Here is a 22,047-nt window from a genome sequence, read left to right on the forward strand (position 1 = left end):
CTCAGATGAACATGTACAAGATTCTACTAGCTATAATAAAGCTTTAATAAATAGAGATGTTGAATTTTGGAAAAAGGTCATGAATCAAGAAATGGAAACCATGTATTCTAATAAAGTCTGGGAACTTGTAGACGCTCCAAATGGGATAAAACCTATAGGGTGTAAGTGAATATACAAGAGAAAAAAATGAGTAGATGAAAGGGTGGAAACATTTAAAGTAAGATTAGCAGCTAAAAGGTTTACTCAGAAAGAGGAAATTGATTTTGAGGAAACGTTTTCTCTGGTTGCTATGCTTAAATCCATCAAGACTTTGTTCTCCATTGGTACAGTGCTAGATTATGAAATTTGGTAAATTGATGTCAATATTGTCTTTCTTAACGGGCATCTTGAAGAAGACATCTACATGCAGCAATCAGATGGATTCATACAAAAAGGCCAAGAACACATGGTATGTAAGTTGTAGAGATCCATTTATAGATTGAAGCAAGCATCCCGGTCATGGAACATTAAATTTGATCAAACAATTAAATCGTTTGGATTCATTCAAAACATTGATGAACCATGTGTATACAAGAAAATTCAAGGAAAATCTGTAGCCTTCCTAGTTTTTTATGTAGACGATATTCTCTTAATTGGAAACGATATAGGAATATTGACTACAATAAAGAGTTGGTTAGCAAAACAATTTGATATGAAAGACCTAGGAGAGGTAATTTATATTCTTGGTATCAAGTTACTACGAGACCGAAAGAATAAAATGTTATCCTTGTCTCAAGCGGTCTATATTGATAAGATATTGGCTAGATTTAGTATGAAAAATTCCAAAACTGGTTTATTACCATTCAGACATGGAATTGCATTCTCTAAGGATCAATCACCTAAAACATCTGAAAAGATAAAGAGAATGAGACACGTTCCTTATGTAGAAGTTGTGGGAAGTCTCATGTATACCATGTTTTGTACTAGACCAGACATTAGTTTTGCGGTAGGGATGGTTAGTAGATATCAATCTAATCCTGGACCTGAACACTGGATTGCGGTCAAACATATAATGAAGTATCTGAAAAGAACTAAAAATTTTATGCTTGTGTATTCTGGTGATGAACTCATTCCAGTGGGTTATATTGATTTTGACTTTATATCAGATAAGGATTTCAGAAAATCAACTTCTGGCTATGTGTTTACATTGGGAAGTGGAGCTATTAGTTGGAGGAGTGTGAAAGAAGCTGTATATGTGACTGCATCCGAAGTTGCAAAATAAGTTGTATGGCTCCGCAAGTTCCTACAAGATCTTGAGGTGGTACCTGCTGTAACTGCACCCCTTAAACTATTTTGTGATAATAATGGTGTGGTAGCTCAATTTAAGGAACCAAAGAACAACAAGAAACAAAAACATATAGAGAGGAAGTATTATCTCATAAGGGATATAGTACATAGATGTGATGTGGAGGTTACCCAGATTGCGTCACAGCAAAACTTGGTAGATCCTTTTACTAAGGCCATACCTGAGAAACCTTTTAACTTGCACTTAGAATCCATGGGCATGCGTGAGATGCCAAATATGCTTTGAGAGCTAGTAGAAGATTGTTGGGAAAATATGCTCTTTAAAAGCATATATGTTTATTTAATTGTAATAAATAAATTTTTTGATTAATAAAATAAATGAGGTATTTTATTCAAATATCTTACTTGCATTAATATTTTGATTAAATTCCATTTAATCATATTATATGTATTTATGTGACCACCATGTGGATTCACAGAAGACATAAATACAAGTTATCATATGATTAAATAAATTTAGTTTGCAATTGATAAATAAAGTTGAGCACTTTATTTAGGTATAGACTGTAATGAATTCATTGAATGATTTGTCTTAATCATGTATGAATTTATTGATGAAGTACGACTACATTGAACATGATCAAATATGAGATTTAATTAACTTTGTAATAACTGTCTGACTTATTAAATTGCATAGGCATTTATTTTACTATAATCATAATCTTAAGTTAATTATGATTTCATGATTGTAATTGTTATTCCATTTGAGTTACCAATGGGCACGAACATACTTGTAGTCAAGATTACTTGATATCTTGGTGGGAGCAATTATGAGTATTGAAATTATAGATTAACAATGTAGAATTTGTATAACACATCTCTTGATGGGTTTTCAGAACTTGATCATAGAATTCTCTAACCAAAATGTGTCAATATATTTAGTATGTTGAAAATGATCATTAGAGAAAACCAGTAAGTATCAAGGAACAAGATATTATTAAATTGATTGGACAGTTGAGATATCAATTTAATTAACGATATGGTACAAATGATTGTGCAGTAAAGAAATCAATGTGGCTTGGGACAAATTATTATTCGAGCATACAATTATAGAGGTCAGTTCTAAAATTTTAGTGGAGTAGATTTGGAAAATGATTAGGCTAGTTTAATTACATGCCTAATTATTGTAGCTACTATTGTATGTTCCCAAATGATCACCGGGCTAGCTCATTTAATTGACTGCGCCACTACTGGATTAATGAGTAAGATAACTAGCTATTTGGGTTAAAAGTCTAAATATATTATTTAGTGGGAGGCTCCATATAATGTACTTGTGTCTAAGGGGTTTTGTATTATTTTACAAGGTGGACCCCTAAGACAAGAAATAAGTAACGTTACTTTTGGTTTATTATTTTAAATTAAATCAAACTTGATTTAATAGAATTAAATAATATAAAAAATAGAGCCTAGGGTTTCCATTAGATAGAGATATAAAATGACATATTTTCTTCCAAAAGAAGAAGAGCAGCCACTTTATACAGATCAGAGAAAAAGATTTTTCTCTTAATTGTTGAGAGAAAAATTTTCTCACGATAGTTCCTTTAGTAGTGATAAAGGCGCCTACACGTAAAGTGCAGATCAAAATTGAGTCATAACCTCGAAGATTATTTGGGGGCGGATCGTGATTTAATAGGAGTGGTGGTGATAGATCGTGATCTAGAGCCTAAATCACTTCAGTGGAAAAAGCCAAATCAGATTTTCAAGGTACGATTTCTGGATTACAAATTCTTATTTATTATATGAGAGCGATCCTAAAAGTTTTTATAAAAATTTAAAAAACTAATTTTTCTCCAACAATATCTATCTACTAGCTAAAGGTGTTGTCTTTTGAAAGAGTGTTAAACATTCTTTAATAGCCTATTCCACAATAGTAATAGAGTTCATAGCATGATATAAGACATCCAATCATGGAATATGGCTTTGAAATTTTGTCACAAGCCTGCATATAGCAGATGGTAGTGATAGACAATTCAAGTTATTTTGTGACAATGAGTTAACAGTTGTGTATTCCAATAACAACAAGAGCTTGACAAAGTCGAAGCATATGGACAACAAGTTCTTGGTTGTTAAAAAAAGCTCTCAGAGTGGACAACTGTCTATTGAGCACATTAGTACAACCACCATTATTTTTTGCTCCACTTACTAAAGGATTGTCACCCAAAGTATTTCATAAGTACATTGCTCATATGAGTGTCATATCACTAAAGAATATTCAGTTTTAGTAAGAGTATGTGATTTCAGATGCTCTTTCATTATAGATATTTTTCAATTATTTCAATTATGGATATTTAAGGTTATTTTCTGCAAAAATAAAGTTTTAGCATATTCACGTTAGTATGGTTTGATCTCACTAAGGTTTAAGGTAGACCAATTTGAAATAGGCATGTTAAGAACACATTACATCAACATCATGATCCATGTCATTCAGTTGTATTAACAAAGTGACTATTGATAGGTCAAGTTACAACAGTTGTAATAAAGACCACTTTGATCCTATGTTGGTATGATTAATAGACTTGATTGGTTATAGACACATTTCTATAATGACAGTAAGACTAAACGCATATGGTTATTCTTGTAAAGCATGATTATAAAGTTACACATATAGCTCAAGTGGGAGATTGTTGAATTCTAATCCAATGTTGTTGGATCCTTAATCCAACATTAGGCTTATATGTAAATAATTATGTGTTGCAAACTGTCATATTATAATAAGCCAATTAAAAATGATCTAATCAAGTTTTCAATAATTTGAGCTTTAATATATTTGAGAGGATGTAAGCCTTTAATGTGTAGAGACTTAAAGGTAATTTTTATTTCTATGATGGGTTGAAATATGAATAACTAATTATAGTAGGAAAGTTATCTATATAAGTAGTTATAGTCCCTATGTCACAAGTTACATTTTATTCTCTTCTGACATCCCATTATTAAAGACTGTGCCGTGCTAAGCTTAAAGAATTCTCTAAGATTAATACAAACCCTCCACCCATTCTGAACTCAGGTGGGTACTAACTCACCATAAGAATTCTCAATAATTGTTATATCAGTTTTCTTCGGTACCATTTGTACCGGACTTACCTATTTGCTATCCGAAATTGGATAGATTATACATGCATCAAGAAGTTTTAGAATTTCTTTCTTCACTACTTCCATCATGATTGGATTCAAACGGCTCTGAGCTTGAATTGAAGGTTTGACATCTTCCTCCAGCAGTATTCTATGCATGCATGTGGACGGACTTATCCCTTTAATATCAGCAATTGTCCACCCAATAGCCTTTTTGTAATCCTTCAGCACTCTAATAAGCTTTTCTTCCTCTAAAGTACTAAGCTTTGAAGAGATGATCACCGGAAGTGTCTCACCATCTCCTCAAAACATGTACTTTAGATGACTCAGCAACGGTTTAAGCTCTATTTTCGGTGCCTGCAAAATAGATGGAAGAAGTTTTGCATGAGATGAAGGTAATTCAATATAAGACGTATGATGAGTTAAAGTTCTCAAAGAATTTAATTCATAAATTGTCTCTTACGATACAGAATTTAAAACAAACTCATTGTCATCCTTTTGCAACCCCTTAAGGCCCAAACTGTTATTTAAAATAGCTACCGATGAATCTTCAACATCCAAATAAAAAAATTCCTGCACTATAAGGTTAATAATATCCACAGAAAATACCGAATGTTCTTCACTAGGATATTTCATGGCATCATTCATATTGAACTCTATAACCTCTCTATCAAACTCCATAGTGAGAGTCCCTTTATGTATATCCATTTTAGTCCTAGCAGTCTTAAGAAAATGTCTTCCTAGTAAAATTGAGACAGAATTAGAGGAGCTATCCTCTTCCATATCAAGTACATAAAAATCAGCAGGAAAAATCAACTTATTAACTTGTACTAAAACATCTTCTAGTACCTCATCAGGATATGCATTAGACCTATCAGCTAGTTGAATTATCACGCTAGTTTCTTTTAATGTACCAACATTCAAAGATGAATAAATGGAACGAGGCATGACATTAATAAAAGCTCATAGATCTAACATAGCCTTCTCAACTCTAACACTACAAATTTTACAAGGGATAGTAAACATATCTGGATCCTTGCACTTAGGAGGTAGTTTCTTTTGGAGAACTGCTGAAACATTCTCCCCCATGTGAACTCTTTCATCTCCACTTAATTTTCTCTTGGAGGTGCACAGTTCCTTAAAGAATTTAGCATATCAAGGTATTTGTTTTATAGCATCTAATAAATGAATATTTACCTCAACCTTGCGAAATGTCTCAACGATGTCTTTCTCTTGTTCCTCCTTCTTGGATTTTACAAACCGGCTTGGAAAAGGAAGAGGTATCACCATAGGTAGGGGTTTCGCTATGGTGGGTTGCGCATCTTGAGATTTAGGCATCAATTCATTCTTCTCAAGCTCATCTTCTACATGCTTTGTCACTTTCTTACTAGGCTTTTGCAACTCCTTCCCACTTCTAAGGATAACAGCACTAGCGTTTTGCTTTGGATTCACCTCAGATTGTGAAGACAATCTTTCTGATACTTGAGACTCCAGATGGCTCACTATAGTCGCCAATTAACTCATTTGATTCTCTAAATTCTAAATGCTTGTTGTAGTTGCCTGCTAAAATTGTTGAGTGTTAGTCGCAAGTGATTTAACAATTTCTTCAAGAGATATACCTGACTTGAAGTTTAACTGTGGAGGGGCTGGTTGTCTTAGTGTGTATTGTTGTGGGAATCCTGACGGCCTAACTCCATAGTTGAAGTTGGGATGATCCTTCCATCCCAGATTGTATGTTTGTGGATAAGGGTCATACCTGCTCTGAGGTATGCCTGGAAATCCTTCAACTGCATTGGCTTGTTCAACGGGTTCTTCTTGAAGTGTAGGACACATATCAATTGAATGACCCATATTGGATCAAATGCCACAAGTTTTCACCTGTTGCACATTACCTACAACAAACTTTTCCATAATAAAAGTAAGTTTATCTAAACGTTGTTCAATAGAAAAAATATTTACCTCATTCACCTTCCTTGAAGTGGGATCTTGCCTGCTACCAAATTATTGTGCATTGGCAGCCATATTTGAGATCAACTCCCTTGCCTGAGTAGGGGTCTTGTTCACCAACACACATCCACTAGCAGCATCTATCATACTCTTATCCATCAATGACAGTCCTTCATAAAATTATTGAACAAGAAGTTGATCAGAAATCTAATGTTAAGGACAGCTGGCACACAATTGTTTGAATCGCTCCCAATACTCATACAAAGTCTCCACATGAAGTTGTCTGATCCCACAAATGTCTTTTCTGATGTTGGCAGCTCTTGAAGCAGGAAAGTACTTCTCGAGGAACTGTTTCTTCAAACCATTCCACGTTGTAATCGATCTAGAAGGAAAGTAGTACAACCAATCTTTAGCTAGCCCATCTAAAGAGAAAGAAAAAACACGCAGCTTAATCTGCTCTTCAGTCACGCCTTGTGGCCTCATACTTGAACACACAACATGAAACTCCTTGAGATGTTTATGAGGATCTCCACCTGCAAAACCATGAAACTTGAGTAACAAATGAATAAGACCATACTTTAATTCAAAATTTACCTCCAAGTCTACATATTGAATGTAGAGTGGTTACTGATTCAAGTCTGGTTCAGCTAACTCTCTAAGAGTTCTTTCTGCAGGTGCAGCTCTATCCATCACTTATTCTTCTGAATCGCTAGATGATTCAACCAAATCAGGCACCGTATCTGTTTCAGAAAGCAGAGGCAATAAGGATTGTTGCTTAGCTCGCTTCGTCTGCTGTTTCAGCTGGCGAGCTGTCTTCTCAATTTCAGGATCACACGAAATTGTACCTGTACGAGAGGGACGAATCATACACCAAGTAAAACGTAAAAAGGATTAAATAAATGACACCAATCCCCGGCAACAGCGCCACAATTTGATGGTTGTTGAAGCCAGCAAAAATAAATACCTGCTCTAAATAAATTATGTATATTGATTGAGCAGGGTCGTGTCCATAGAGATCGGTAATTATTTAAATTCTTTTAAAAAGTAAAATGCAAAATGGGGGGGATTGTTGACAATAATAAAAATCAAACTAAAATAACAAGAATGCAAATTCAAATTGTAATTCAAATTGGGAAGAGTTCCGGTTAAAGGAATTAACTCAACTTGATTCGACTACTAATCATTGATTCAAATATAAATCATAACTACTTATGAATAGACCGGTTATAGCGACTGAGACCCTCTAATAGCCAATCTCTCCTTAACTAGTCGATAACCATGGTACGACAATTGGTTATTTCCCTAATCAATAGACAACCCTAGATAAAATCATAGGATTTAATCAATTGACAGCTTGAAAAATTATAGAGACCCAAATCCTAATCAACAAACGCATACGATGGTTCATTTAAATTAGATTGTTTATTCTCATAACACAACGCACTGCTATATTATTTGTCACAAACATTAAAATCTTCATACGATGAATCTTTTAATTGACAATAGATTAAGTTGATAACTAAATAGTGGCCAATTATTTAATTAAAAAACATAATCATGACAATAATTTAGAGAATAAACAAATACCCAAAAAGTAATAAAACAATTAAAGTATAAGAAATATCTCACAATAATAATGAATCAAAGTTTTATTAACCTTCAACCAGAATAATAGGTTTAGTTCTTCATAGAGAAAAGAGAAAAATTTAGATCTAAGGTTTTTTTTTTCTTCAAAAATCTCATCTCCTTTGTTTTTCACGTCTCCTCTCTCTTATAGAGTTTTTCCAAAAAATAAAATACTAATATCTAAAATATTATCTAAATATTAAATTCAAAATTACAAAAATAACCAAAAAGACAAAACAAGTTAAAATAAAAACTGCAGACCCTTAGTTGACAGCACGCGCCCACGCCTTATCAACAAAGTTCTTCTGAAGCTCATAATTTCTCCAGGAAAACAATCATCATCAAACATCATCTTGTAGCTCAATTTTAGCACCAATTAATAGAATTGCACCTACAAAAATAAAACACAAGTAAATCACTATTATTAAGTGCAAAACATTGATATTAAGGGAAGTAAACAATGCAAAACTAGTGCATAAATTGCACTCTAACAATCATGTTGGATATCCATTGTCGCATTTGTACATTTGACTTTAATTATGTATATATGTCGTATTTAATATTTACATCACATGTTGCATGTTTGAAGTTCAATGTTTCATGTTTCAATTGTCTTTGAAAATTAGATCTTTTTTTGGTTTCGTATTTGATGTTCTTTTATCATTTATAACATTTATTGTACATATATTGAGTTAGATGTTGCAGGTCTATATCGATATCATGCTAGGTCCATTGTTGCATATTTAACTTTAATTGTTTACTTGTTTTATGATTATTAAAAGTGAAATATTCTTCTACCTTTACTTGTTATACATAAAAAAACGATTACATAATAAAAAAGAAGGGGACGAGGGATAATTTTCTTAAGAAAAAAGAGAGATTTTAGAAATCTATGAAGATGACATAATTGCCCTACGATTAAATAAAACTTTTCAATACAATATATTTTCTTGAAGGGTATTTTGGCATTCATGAAAATAATATTATTTTCAGGCAGCACTCCGAGTGCTATTTAGGAAAAGCATGTAGCTAAATGCCATGAAAAATCACCTTCAATGCATTTAAATTGTGATAAATATTATATTCAAAAACAATATTACAAGTATTTTAAAAAATAATATTGCCAAACACCTACACAAAATAATTTTAATTAGTTATAATTTAAAAGTTATAGTTTGAAAAAAGTACACCTACACCCTCAAAGCTTAGAAAAATTGTCACAAAGAAGGGACAGTAAAGCTCCTTTTTTACCATAACACCCGTTGAAAAATTGACTCTAAAATTTTATAATAAATAGAAATATAGCATTTAAATAAATGTAGTAATATATACATTGTTGGATAACCAACAAAATATTTAAAAAATATTTTTATATTTTACAATCTATTTGACATACTTTATTGTATGAAAATAATTTTTAACAATGAATAGAAATATAATTTTTAAATAAATAGATTAAAACAAAAATTATTTTGAATATTTTGTAAAAAATAATTTTAATATTATTGATAAGGAGATATTTTGTTAATTGTAAAATCTAGTTAACCAAAATCTTTATAACAAATATAAATATATTATATTCAAAGGGTGTTATTGTCAAAAAGGGATTTTGATTCCTCTTTTTAAAAGCTTCAAGTGTTTTTGTGACCATTTCCCTTATATAGTAAAACCTCTATATGGTTATATTATTGGGATTGGAGAAATTTATTCTTATAAAGAGGTTATAACTCAATAGAGGTATAATACAAAAAGTATCGTATTTGCTTAATTATCCCTAATGCAAGTGATATAGAGGTAAATTATGTCATGTATTAATAAATTAACAAGTGAGTCAAATTCAATTTATAGACATTAATAAATTAATTATTTTGTTGACCAATTATTAAGTGTCTATACTGACCAATTAATACATACCTGCAAGTTGAAAGATGTGGTTGCAACTTTAAAAAAATAAATCATTGTCACCAGCAATTTTAGAAAGATATTTTGTTCCATCTTAATTATTTAATGTAACATGGCATATATTTTTGAAATATTATTACTATGTGGAGGTAAGTTTATTAAGACGGGACCAACAAAAAATATAACTTATTACAATATGAAGTTTATTCCTAATTATAACTAGTTCCAAGTCGAGGCCATAATTTTTTATTACTATGAAGAGGTTATTCCTATATAGAGTATTCCTATTTGGAGTTTCTACTGTACCTCTAAAATGTTTGGTGAGTACATGTTGCTCACATTTGTACAATAAAAAGTTTAGTCTATCTCATTTCTATACGGTGAAAAACTTATAATAAATTTACTTTTTTTTAGGACAAAATTATGATTTAAATTCATATTTTACCCCCACACTATTAATCTTTATTTTATAATCACAGTTTTTTTTCCATATACAACACCTCAATACTAATTAAACAAAGCTTAAGTGTTGTCAGTAGTTGCTTCAACAAACAATTATACATTTAATGCTTTGATAATTTAAAGTTACGTCAATCTCACTGCATTACACATTGACAATTATATTTTGCATGGTGAAGAAGGAAAAGAAGCAAATCAACTTGCTGTTTCAAGTGAATTTGTATTAAAGCTTCTCTCTCAAGTACCATCCTCTGCAGCAAGATGGTAAGCTTCATTCTAAAATTTCAATGTTGTCAATTTTTTGTAGCCTAAAACGTACTTTGAACACCTATTTTTTAATTAAAATTTTTATTATTAGAAGGAATTTTCTATAATGTTGCATGACTTTTCACAGCATTAACAATAGGGGTGTTATGGACCCTTAAATTTAAATGTTTTAATCACCACCACTGATTTAATTTAATAGATAAACAACTAATTACTTAATAATTAATGGGTAATATTCAAGTTGTTGATAATATGCAGGTTGATGGATATAAATTTACTTTTTATTAATTGATTAATATTTTCTAATTCACCAACAAAACTAAAAATTGAATATGCAAATGCATACATTAATTTAGATTTCTACAAAATAAAAATGAATTATTTAATCTTTAACAACAATGTTAATACAGGTCTCTTTTGTAATTTATAATTGGAACAATATAATCTTAGGTTCTTCCTTTTATTTTTAGCTTTTTTTTTAATTTTGGAAATTACTCAGTTGCTAAGATGTAGTTGAATTTATCGTTACAATATTTATTAATGTAGCAATTCTTTGGTAAAAAAATAGATAATTGTTTTTTGCTTTTATTGCCCCTAAACACATAAGTCCCTCTATGGATGGCAACGGACACCACCCTCAGTGGGTTTTCTATTACCAAATCCGCACCCACACAAAATTTAAATTACTAAATTCATATCAGAACCTGCTGCGGGTTTTGACGATTACCAAACCCGCAATGGTACTCGGCGGATTTTTTGTGAATTCTTACATTTAAAATCACAATTGTTCAATTATGTAAATTTATATTAATAAGCTAAAATTTCTTATAACATATCCAATTCTAAGTTTAATCAATGTAAATAGAAAATTAAAATTTCAACATCAATCCAACACAAATTCTCAAATTTAATTATGAAATATATAAATCCATAAAAAATAACCACAAATGCCATGAAAAATTCATGGGCGTGTGGTTGCAGCGCACGAGTGAAAGGGAAATGTGTGTGTGCGGCTGCTGCTCATGGGTGAAAGGGAAATAGTTTGGAAAGTTAGGTTTGCGGCTGCAACTCAAAGTTGAAAAGGAAATAGTTTGCATTTCTTTTAGATTAGGTTATGAGTTGCAATTTACACACACTACACATGACATGTTTGGACTTTACATTTATTTAATTTATATAATTTTAGATTTAATTATTTTTTAATTAAAAAAATTTGGAAAGAAAAAGTTGCAGGTTTGGTAGATATTCATACAGGTATCCATCAAATATTTAGTTTATACCAAACCCACCTACAACGTAGTGCAGATTTCAATTTGTAATGTCAAACCCAGTTGTAACCTGCAAAATTACCCGTAGCGGACGGGTTTGGGTGGATACCATTGCCATCCCTAAATCCCTCACTTTCAATAGCTTTTCATTAGTATTGTTTTTCCCTCTTTTTCACTTTCTGCACAATCCTTGGATGTAATCATTATACAATCTTTTCTCTTTCAAAATCCTTTGTTTACAATTAAAATCTTCAGAAACTAAAGTTGAATGAGGGGTTATAGACGCGTAGCACCCGGCAAACTGCATATATGTAACATTGTTATGAAGTATAGTTGAAAACCCAAAGAAAAAAGGTTAAAACTGAAGGAAAGAAAAAACTTAATTCATGCAAGCAAAGATCGCCCACAACAGCAGCAGTAATTTGTAGTAAGTGCATAACATTAAGAAAGTAATTTAACCAACACTACAGCTCGCTTTATTCAGTAAACAATAAGCTAATAATTATTAAGCACTTCGAGCTTTGCTTGCTGGATTTAATAATTGCTCAAACTCAAAAGCCATAGGGGTTGGCAGGGAGGAGGCGAGGAGAAAGGAGAACCTTCAATGGGGTGGCCTTCGGTATGGTTAAGCCAGGAGACTCTGACATGTCAACAGGCTGATCCAATGGGGTTGCTAGTTCAAATGAATGAAGGAGTCGAGCAAGCGTGAGGTGAAGGACCTGGAGAGCAGATGATGCACCTGGGCAAGAACGTCGGCCAGAGCCAAAAGGAATGAGTTCAAATTGTTGGCCCCTAACATCAACATCTGCATGGGCGCCATGGCCTGGGAGAAATCTCTCTGGTTGGAAGGCCGATGGATTTTCCCAAACACTTGGATCCCTTTGAATTTTCCAAGCATTTATCATCAAGCGGGTGCCAGCCGGGACATGGTACCCAGAGACAGTGCAATCTTCCATTGCTTCACGTGGTGCTAAGAGAGGACCCGCGGGATACAAGCGGAGGGTCTCTTTGATAATCGCTTGGAGATACACTAGGTTTTCGGTGTCCGACTCATCAACTGCTCGTTCCTTACCCACTTGTTGGTCCAATTCTTCTTGTGCCTTCTTCAACGCATGGCGGTTGTTCAAGAGTAAAGAGATGGCCCATGTCAGGGTGCCTGATGTAGTATCACTGCCACCAAGGATGAGTGCCTGCGCAAACAATTTAGAATATGATGACTATATATAGGGAATTAACCCTCTCGACCAGTTTAATCAACACTTATTCAAACAAAAATAATTTACGTAATTAATTAATTGATGGATTTGTATCCTATCATAATCTAACTTCTCCTAAAATTCGAAACACCTAATATGACATGATTATTGTCTGGTTGAGATATATTTCCACAGATTCGTGCTTCGCCAATTCTTTTTCTAAGTGGTTAACGTCAATTAAATTTATCAACATAGGTGCTTTGGAGAGCAAAACAGCTTAAGGAAGTGATTCGCCAAAAATAAATAATCATAATTTTGGCTTCTCAGATCACACGAAAGGTTTTCTTTGAATGATTTTTGAAAAAAAGCAGTCTCTTTTTCTTAGCCATCAGCACTCTAGCTAGAAGTTTTGGAAGGAATCTAGGTACATCTAGATGCAATCTGCATAGAATCAAATAAATATATCCTAGCCGTATAATATTATATTTGTCTCTTTACCATTTTCCTAGCTATTATACTAAACAGTGAAAATGATAGTATATTTAAAAGCAGTCAAATTAAAGCACGTTGAGATCTCTACTCTTGTAACTGTCACATGATTAGAAAATAACTTTGTCATTTAATTTGTTTTATAGCTAAAGGAACCAATCAGAAAACCCAGGAATTTGTCGGATAAAATCTCGACGGTTATTAAGAGAGAAATAGAAATTTTATGGGTGCCATGCTTTACCAAGCATGTAGCTTTGTTGATGGTATCAGCATCACGACCGGGAAATTCTTGTGCTCCGATATCGTCGAGGATGGAAAGCATGGCGCCCATAAAATTCTCTTCTCGTCCTTTGATCTGATAATCACCAGAATCCCCCTTCCTTCTGTGCTCATCCAACCATCGTTGCATGATAAGGTCTAATTCTCTTGCTGTCTTCTTCATTAACCTCTCATCTCCGCCAATATCCAACCATCTCAAAAACGGTAGAGCATCTGACACCACCAACTTACCCATGAATTCAAAAAATCTCGACAATTCATCTTTCCATCCTTGATCACTACTGGTTCCCTTTTGTGAAATACTAATATTGCATCGTTTTCCAACCACCATCCTTAAGATCACATTAAGGGTTACATACTCGCACCATTTCTTCATATCCACCAACACCGGTGCTTTATCAAGACCAGCATCCCATAGATTATATAACTCTTTCAAACAAGTTCTCACCTCAGATTCTCGTACATATTTGAGACTCTCAAGCCGATAGCTTGATAGAAGCTCGAGTGTGGCTATCTTGCGTATCTGGCGCCAGTAGTGACCATAAGGGACAAAACCAAGCAAGGAAGAATCGTAGCACAATATGTGCCCGGCAACAGTTTTTGGACGGGTGGCAAAGACTTTGTCACTTGTAGTGAGACACTCTTTAGCAATCTCCCAGTTGCTCACCACCAAAGTGCGACGTACCCCGATCTTGATCGTCAAGATTGGTCCGTACTTGTCAGCAATTTTTCCTAAAACTTTGTGAAGGGGCTCTGGCCCTCCTAAGAGGTGTAGATGGCCTATCACAGGCCATCCTCCACCAGCTTCTGGTGCTCCTCTCTTCTTGTTCCCTGCTTTTTTTACCAAATTTCTTGAAGCAAAGACTAAAAGGGCAGTGATTATTACAGCTGTGAATAGGAACTCCATAGCCACTATTGCTGCTGCGTCGTGCTCAATCGTATACCTGCCATAAGATTAACCATTGCGCTAGTTATATAATAATATAATATGGTAGCAGTAGTTTGAAGACAATAGACCGAGCTCCTAAAATTCGGATCCTCTCTTTCCCTGGCTTTTTGCTTGTCTTTTTAGATGATTGAGATGATCTCTCATTCATTTTGATGGCTGCCATTTTATTTTATTTTTTTAATTTAATACCCACCAAAAAAACCAAAGCAGTAAAAGATTCAAGCAAAAGATAAGGTAGGTCCTACATAGAGTATGGGTCCTGTACAGAAAAAGTGTTAGGAAAAATATGATTTCTTTGAAGAATAAATTATTTTATAATTTTATCTAATCATTAATTCACCCAGTATTAATTTAAGATTAATATCCTCTCTTGATCTGAGCATTCTTGATCTTTTACAGATATTGTGTCATCCGTTTTTTAGTGTTAGTGTATGATTAGGATTTAACTATTTTTTTTTAATTTATTAACCACCAATCACATTAATAAAACTTGCTGAGAACAAGATCAGATCAGGAGAGGATCCTGATCTATTAATTTACTAAAGTTTTACTAAAATTGACTTGAATTGACAACGTCAAATACAAATTTCAATTTACATTCTTGCTTTGGGCATCTTCCCCACCCCAACTAGGGATGGTAAAATCTGGGTCCGAATCCGGGTTTGACATTTCTGGTTCCAGACCTGGATGACAATTTACCTTCCCGAATCCAGACACAAATCCGGATTATTTAACTCTTGGTCTAGTCCGGGTTCAACCCGAAAAATTCGGGTTTCCGGATTGCGGGTTTTAAACCCAGTAATTGGATGAAGATAGATTTAATGCTTGCCACTTTTGGCTCTTTGGAATTACAGAAGCAGAAAACAATAGGACAAATTCACGGGATCTCAACCAAATTTGCTTACTTCAATAATAAAATTTACAATTCTATGGATATTATGTGCTAAGATGCTGCGTTTGGCTATTAACAACAAGAAAAAAATTAATAATTACCAAAATTAAGCAAAAGCAAAAATTAAAAGAGAAATATAGAGAAACGAAAGAAAATTTCAGGTCCCAGCTAAGGTGGTGATGGGCCATTGAAAAATATGATTGCCGGTGAAAAGGAGTTAGCAGCTAGTAGCAAAGCTTGCTCTTTGGAGAGAGATGAGATCGAATTTAATAATGGTGGAGCTGGGTTGTTGTTTGTTGTTCTTGATGATAATGGATGATGAATTGAGATGATTTAAATTGATGATGCGTTGATGAACTTGGCCACTAGATGAGGGAGATGAAGATTGAGGTGGCGGATAGGGATTGTTTTATTTGCTTAAGTTCCCCCTCCCCAAAACAAGGTGGCGGCTGGTGCAATTGTTTTGTTTTGCTTTAGGGTTTTTGGGTTTGTCTTGTTTGCTTTTAATTTTTTTTCCTCCCCAACTTATTGCTTATATATTTTTAGTTAGTAATAAAAATTAATAATAAATAAAATATAAAAACAATGGTAGTCTGGGTCCGGGTTTCGGAGATCCGGGTTTACCTAAACCCATAACCAGACCCGAAAAGCATCCGGGTTTGAAAAATTACAACCGGATCTACATTATTAATGTAACTGGTGTGAGTTGAACCCAAATCGGATGATCCGCGTTTTTCCGAGTCTGGAAAAATTTGCCATCCCTAACCCCAACCAACCCTTTTCTCAGCTGATGCCAACATGCCTCTGTTGGGCTATTCTCTAGTCACATGTATCATTTTGTTTGTTATCAAGATTTTTCACTACAAGAAAACTGGCAATAGATGACAGATAACTTGTGATAGATTTTGAGTAAAATGACTTATATCATAAATGTATTACAAACTCGTGATAGAATTTTGGTCTATCATAAATTAATGATGGTTTTGTGATAGAATTATTGTATATCAAGAATTAATGATAGAGTCGTGATGCAAATTTACTCTATCATGAAATCATGATAGAATTATTTGATTTTGACCATTTTTGACAAACTTTTAATATATTATTTCATTTAAAAATTTAAAAAATATAAAAAATAAAACAAAAACGATGGCGTTTAAGTGTGCGTTTACATAAAACCCAAAAATTTTGTCTATGTGTTAGACATTTGCTCACTCACTATCCATTTTTCCTCACTCTCTCATCATTAATAGAAACCCTAGAATAAGAATTGATAAAAAAAAAAAAGCCACCATTCTGCCACCGTCCAAACCATCATTCTCAATTGGACACCCATTTTCCATCGTTTTTCAGTCTCTTTGTCCTTTCGCCACAAGCTGTTCAGCGAACCCTCACCTTCGGTTCAATTCTTGCAAGGTAATTGCTTAATGTCTTTTTCTTTTACATTTGTCCTTTGAATTGGGTACATAAATCATGGGGTTTGTATTTAGAATGAGTTTTTTTTTTTTTTTTTTGTAAAAACTTATTGGTTCTGATTTACATGATATGGTGACAAATATTTTTTTGTAAATCCGTCATGAGGATGATAAAATCGATTAAAATTTGTTGAATGAAAGTGGGGTTGAATTTTTTTATTCTAGATTTTGACTCACAACTAATTTTGAGATTTTTTCTTCATCTAGGTTAATTAGATCTCATGCTTACATTAATGGGTTCGTGTTAATTTCGATTTTATTGGTTTTCTCAATTGAAGTTCTGTAACAGATCTTGTTTTGCGAAATTCTAATTGATGTATGTAATTAACTATAGTTTGATAGATAATGTGATAGCCCTTGATAGGATATTAAGAAATTGAATTTGATGTTATTAATTTGGTGATTGAAAAAAAATATGAAAACTTTAATCAACTCAATTTGATTTAGTAGCTAGACTTATGTTAGGGTTATAAAGTGACATTTTTAACTTTAATTTTTATATAAAGTCCTTTAGCAGTCATGTATGTGTAGAATTTTTGTTAGCTTACATGGTTATTATAGATTATTAATTAAAGAATTAATCTGGTGTTCTACTTTGGGCTTCTTAGAAAAGTTACAATAGGGCTCATGGAATTCTTAGGTGATCTACAGTATGAAAATAAAACTTGTCTCCTTCAATATGATTTTCTCATTTTTGCTTTCAAATTGTATATTTTACTAGTTGAGGATGATTCAGATGAGATGCAATCTTCCATGTTTTTATGTCTCTGTTTGGCGAGAAACTTTAATGCATAGAAACTAGATATGTTCTTGATGTTGTAGTGATATACCCATTTCTCAGGCTTATGAGGTTTACCATTGCACAGGTTTGCTTTGTGCAAATAACTCCATACCTGTATTACTTTTGTGAGGAATATGACTGCAAGGCTCTTGACATCAGGTATGGTGTTAGTTTCAAAATTGTTAATTCTTTTCTAGGTATTCTTAATGGTGTTTTGCGGACTATTTTAAGTCACAAAGATAGTTGGTAACTAAAATCTATGAATATGATTGGAATTGTAAATGGATCAGTCGTATTATGCCCCTTTTCCGCAGAGGAAAATTAGAGAATTTGATGATAGTTTCTTTTCCATTAGAGTCTTAAATTACTTATCAACCTTATGTTCTTATTATCCAACAAAATATGTAATACAAATAGCTTTTTAGTTGATTTTTGTCTTTATTATGGCATCAAAATATGAGTTTCCTTTATTGTTGTGTATTGGCTGACAAGGAAGTAAACTACAATGAGGACAATTCTTTCTCTAACTAAAATCATCACTTTTGTTCTTTTTCCTTTTTTGTTATGCTTGCAATTCTTCTCCTTTTCTCTATTCTACTGTACATTTGATAAGTGCAACATGTAAATTGCTTTTGGTTCCTAGATGCTTAAGGTTATATACATATTTATGTGAGTAATAGCGAAATATGTTTATGTTGATTCTTAGTTTTTAATGAAATATTATCTAAGCAACCCAAGAAGGGAGGTGAATTGGGTTATTAAAAATTAAGTAAAGCAAACCACACAACAATTAAATCTATTGCCTTAATGAAATAAAAAACAATAAATTTAATCTAGCAAGATAATAAAAAGTAAGGGAAGAGAAATCAAACAAGTGATTTTTCCGTGATTCGGCTAACCGTGCCTACGTCCACGCCTCCAAGCTCACTGGGCTTGAGGATTCCACTAAGCAAGCGTCCAAGGCTTAAACCGCTCTTACAATTGACTTCCAAGGTGTCAATAAACTTTTACACAAAGAGATTATCCACAATCTCTTATCCCAAGTGTATCCCAACACTTACAACCTCTCAATTTGTTTTTTTTTAAATATTACAAAAATAAATCTCTCTCACACAATGTGTTTGATTACAAATGAAAATCTAAAGTGTGATTAAGTGAGATGAATACAAGAATTTGAAGCTCAAAGAAAGTTATATGCTCAATAATTTGCTCAATGACAATTGTTGTTATTTGAATTTGATTGAGCTTATTTATAGTTGGAGCTGGAAACTAGCTGTTATTGACTTTCTACTCACTGTCAGATCACCGTTAACTAGATATTGGATCGTCGTTTAATTGGTCAATATGACTGTTGGACTGAATTTTCAAATTGTCGAATTGTTGTTTCCAAGATGTCGGATTGCCGTTAGTGTCCAGAGGAAACTCTTAAAAATTTTTGGATCGCTGTTTTTTGCTACAGTGAACTATTTTTGTAAAATTACAGTTTGACCCTAAAACTTTATAAAAATATATTATGGCCCAAACCTTTATAAAACTTGTGAAATATGTCAATTTACAGGATTTTAAGCAATACTTGTTATTATTAAAATTCTCAAAGCTTTTTCAATTGAAACCATTAACATGAGAATAACCAATTTTATAAAAATATTTTCATAGAATATAAAGCATTTATAAAGTGAGAATGATGATTTAAAAGTATATGAAAACTTTTTTGAGCTTTTAAAAGATTAATCAATCTTAATCAAGTTTGTTGTCATCAAAATCAATAATAAATAAATATTTATATTAACATTTAAGTCTATTCTGCTTGTTGTAGGTTCTTTGATCAGAAAATAGTAAAATGTTTTTTTTTTTGCCTCCTTAGAGAATAGTAAAATGCTTGTTAAACATTGTTTTCTATTGTTGCTATAATCCATGGATGCATATAAGAGATTTGTAGATACTACAATTAAGGGCATGCTAAGCGAATGGAGAGGCAACGACAACAATATGAAGGGCAGGTAAAAATAGTGGTGGTGATCGAAGGAACTGAGAAGAATTGCTGGTCTCTTGCTACTTAGACTCTACAAGTTATTTACCATTGGAATTTGGTGGACTTTGATTTTTTGTATAAGTATTTTGATGTTAGTGATTATTTATTTTAGGATATCTTTTAAAAAATTGGGATTGATGTAGTTTAGATGCTTCAGTGACATAGTTTGTATTTAACTATAGTTTGAATATATATAAAATTTCATGTATTTTATTTATTAGACTTTTAATTACTAGTATTATATTATGTATTTATTTTATATTGACCAATTTTATTTATAAATTTTTTTATAGAATTTGTAAAATAATAATAATAATTAATAAAATATTAATTTAATATTAATTCAGTAAAAATAATAATAATATTTTTAAATAATTTAATTGAAATAATACTAATTTTCCTGCCAAAAATTCAAAAAATTCCTAAATATTTAAATAATTTTGATTTCCCACTAAAATGTAGTGTGACACATGTATGACTTTTAACAACCATCATAAACTCATTACGGGAAAAATTCTATCATAAATTAATGACAGTGATATAAATGACATATATTTTGTCTGTCATGCACCCCTCTTTATGACGGTTATTTCCCGTCATCTATTGCCTGTTTTTTTTAGTGCAATTATACCCCTTATTTTTTCATCAATTTGGTAAAATAATAGAGTTTTTATTTTATTTTCATATATGTCCCTAACTCAATTACCCTTACATTTTCATCAATTTAGTATAATAACAGAGTTTTTATTTTATATTCAAACATGTCCCTAACTCAACTATCCTTATGTTTTCATAAATTTTATATAATAATAGAGTTCTTATTTTATTTACAAATATGTCCCTTATTCAATTATATTATTTTCAATTGAAATTAGTGTCTTATTTTATAAAATGATTAAACTATATATTTATTGAATAGATAGAAAACATTAGGGAGCTAAACTTTTATTAATGATTTAATTTATTTTTAAAAAATTCTAATTGAAAAAAATGTCAATATAATATAACATCGTCACTAATATTAAAAGTACTTACAGAAACAACATATAATAACAATTACCAATATTTTCATAAAATTTTTATGTGAATTTTTAGATTTTATTTATTAGTTATATTAACTAAGAGGACAAGTTAGAAAAAAAAAATTTAGTATTTTAAGGAGCTTTTAATAGAAGAAGAATCATCAACATCTAGTTCTTTAAAGAAAGCCAAACCACCTGAAAAATAAACAACTACACCCAAATACTTTTTTGCTGAATTGAGTTTAGTTTATTATTGAAACTTTTGACTAATAATACTTTTACAATTTGAAAGGATGAATAAATTTTAATTGTTTAATTTATTAAGTCATGTAATTTCGTACTTCACTTCAAACATAAAAGTTTTACTTGTAATTTTTAATTGATTGTAATTACTTGCGATTTTTAATTGATTGTAATTACATGTATTGATATATTTTAATTTGAAATTCTTAATTGATTTTTTAATTCTTATATAATTACATATTATTATAGGTTGCAATAACAGATTCTATAATTGAAAAATAGTGTTTTCATATTTTAGTTGCCTTTTGTTTTCTACTCTTTTTTTATAATTATTTTTGTCTATAGTACATATTTAGAGAGATAAGATTTTTGTTGTTTTTCCATATTTAATGTACTTCTTCCTACTTATAAATTTTTATGTTGGCTTCAAAATATAAATTTTTAAAATTTAGTCCGGATAATATTAAATCCTGGGTCCGCCCCTGCACCAACCCCTATTACTATATTAACCTCATCATAAGTTTTAAAATAATTTTTTATCTCTCAACATAATTTTATAATCCTAAGTACCCAAATCATCAGTTTAATCATTTTACACATGTACACTCCCTCTGCTTCTGCCAGCTCTACATCTCTGGCAAGATCAACAGCTATGATCTCCCCTTTGTAATTTTTCACAACCCTGCCTAACCCAACCATTATTTCTTCTGAAGTTGAATTGCTGCATCAGTGAAAAAGAATATTGGAATTGGATTACTCGGAATAATGTTATTATAACACATTTAAATAGTAACTAAATAATTGAGT

At 31.9% G+C, this 22,047-nt stretch overlaps 1 protein-coding gene and 1 long non-coding RNA gene across 3 annotated transcripts; one reads left to right on the forward strand and one right to left on the reverse strand.

Moving 5' to 3' along the window:
• Positions 1-12,244: 12,244 nt before the first annotated feature.
• On the reverse strand, positions 12,245-14,912 carry LOC102614285 (xanthotoxin 5-hydroxylase CYP82C4-like). Its single transcript, XM_052431224.1, has 2 exons — positions 13,809-14,912; positions 12,245-13,072 (listed from the first exon to the last, which is right to left on the reverse strand). Exons 1-2 carry the CDS (start codon positions 14,751-14,753, stop codon positions 12,434-12,436), a joined length of 1,584 nt encoding a protein of 527 aa, XP_052287184.1. The 5' UTR covers positions 14,754-14,912; the 3' UTR covers positions 12,245-12,433.
• A 1,967-nt stretch (positions 14,913-16,879) lies between these two features.
• Positions 16,880-20,192, forward strand: LOC112497799 (uncharacterized). Of its 2 annotated transcripts, none has more exons than XR_008056342.1 (3): positions 16,880-17,103; positions 18,029-18,102; positions 19,873-20,192. It is a non-coding gene; the product is annotated as an uncharacterized LOC112497799 (long non-coding RNA). The 2 variants fall into 2 exon arrangements; XR_008056341.1 differs by having other exon boundaries at positions 19,883-20,192.
• Positions 20,193-22,047: the final 1,855 nt, after the last annotated feature.

The sequence above is a fragment of the Citrus sinensis genome, chromosome 7 (assembly GCF_022201045.2).
Source record: "Citrus sinensis cultivar Valencia sweet orange chromosome 7, DVS_A1.0, whole genome shotgun sequence".
Lineage (NCBI taxonomy): Eukaryota > Viridiplantae > Streptophyta > Magnoliopsida > Sapindales > Rutaceae > Citrus > Citrus sinensis.

Coding starts and splice junctions, on each gene's coding strand:
- LOC102614285 (XM_052431224.1), bottom strand. CDS start 14,753: ATGGAGTTCCTATTCACAGCTGTAATAATCACTGCCCTTTTAGTCTTT. Junction 13,073..13,808: donor TCAACAAAGCTACATGCTTG/GTAAAGCATGGC, acceptor TTGTTTGCGCAG/GCACTCATCCTTGGTGGCAG.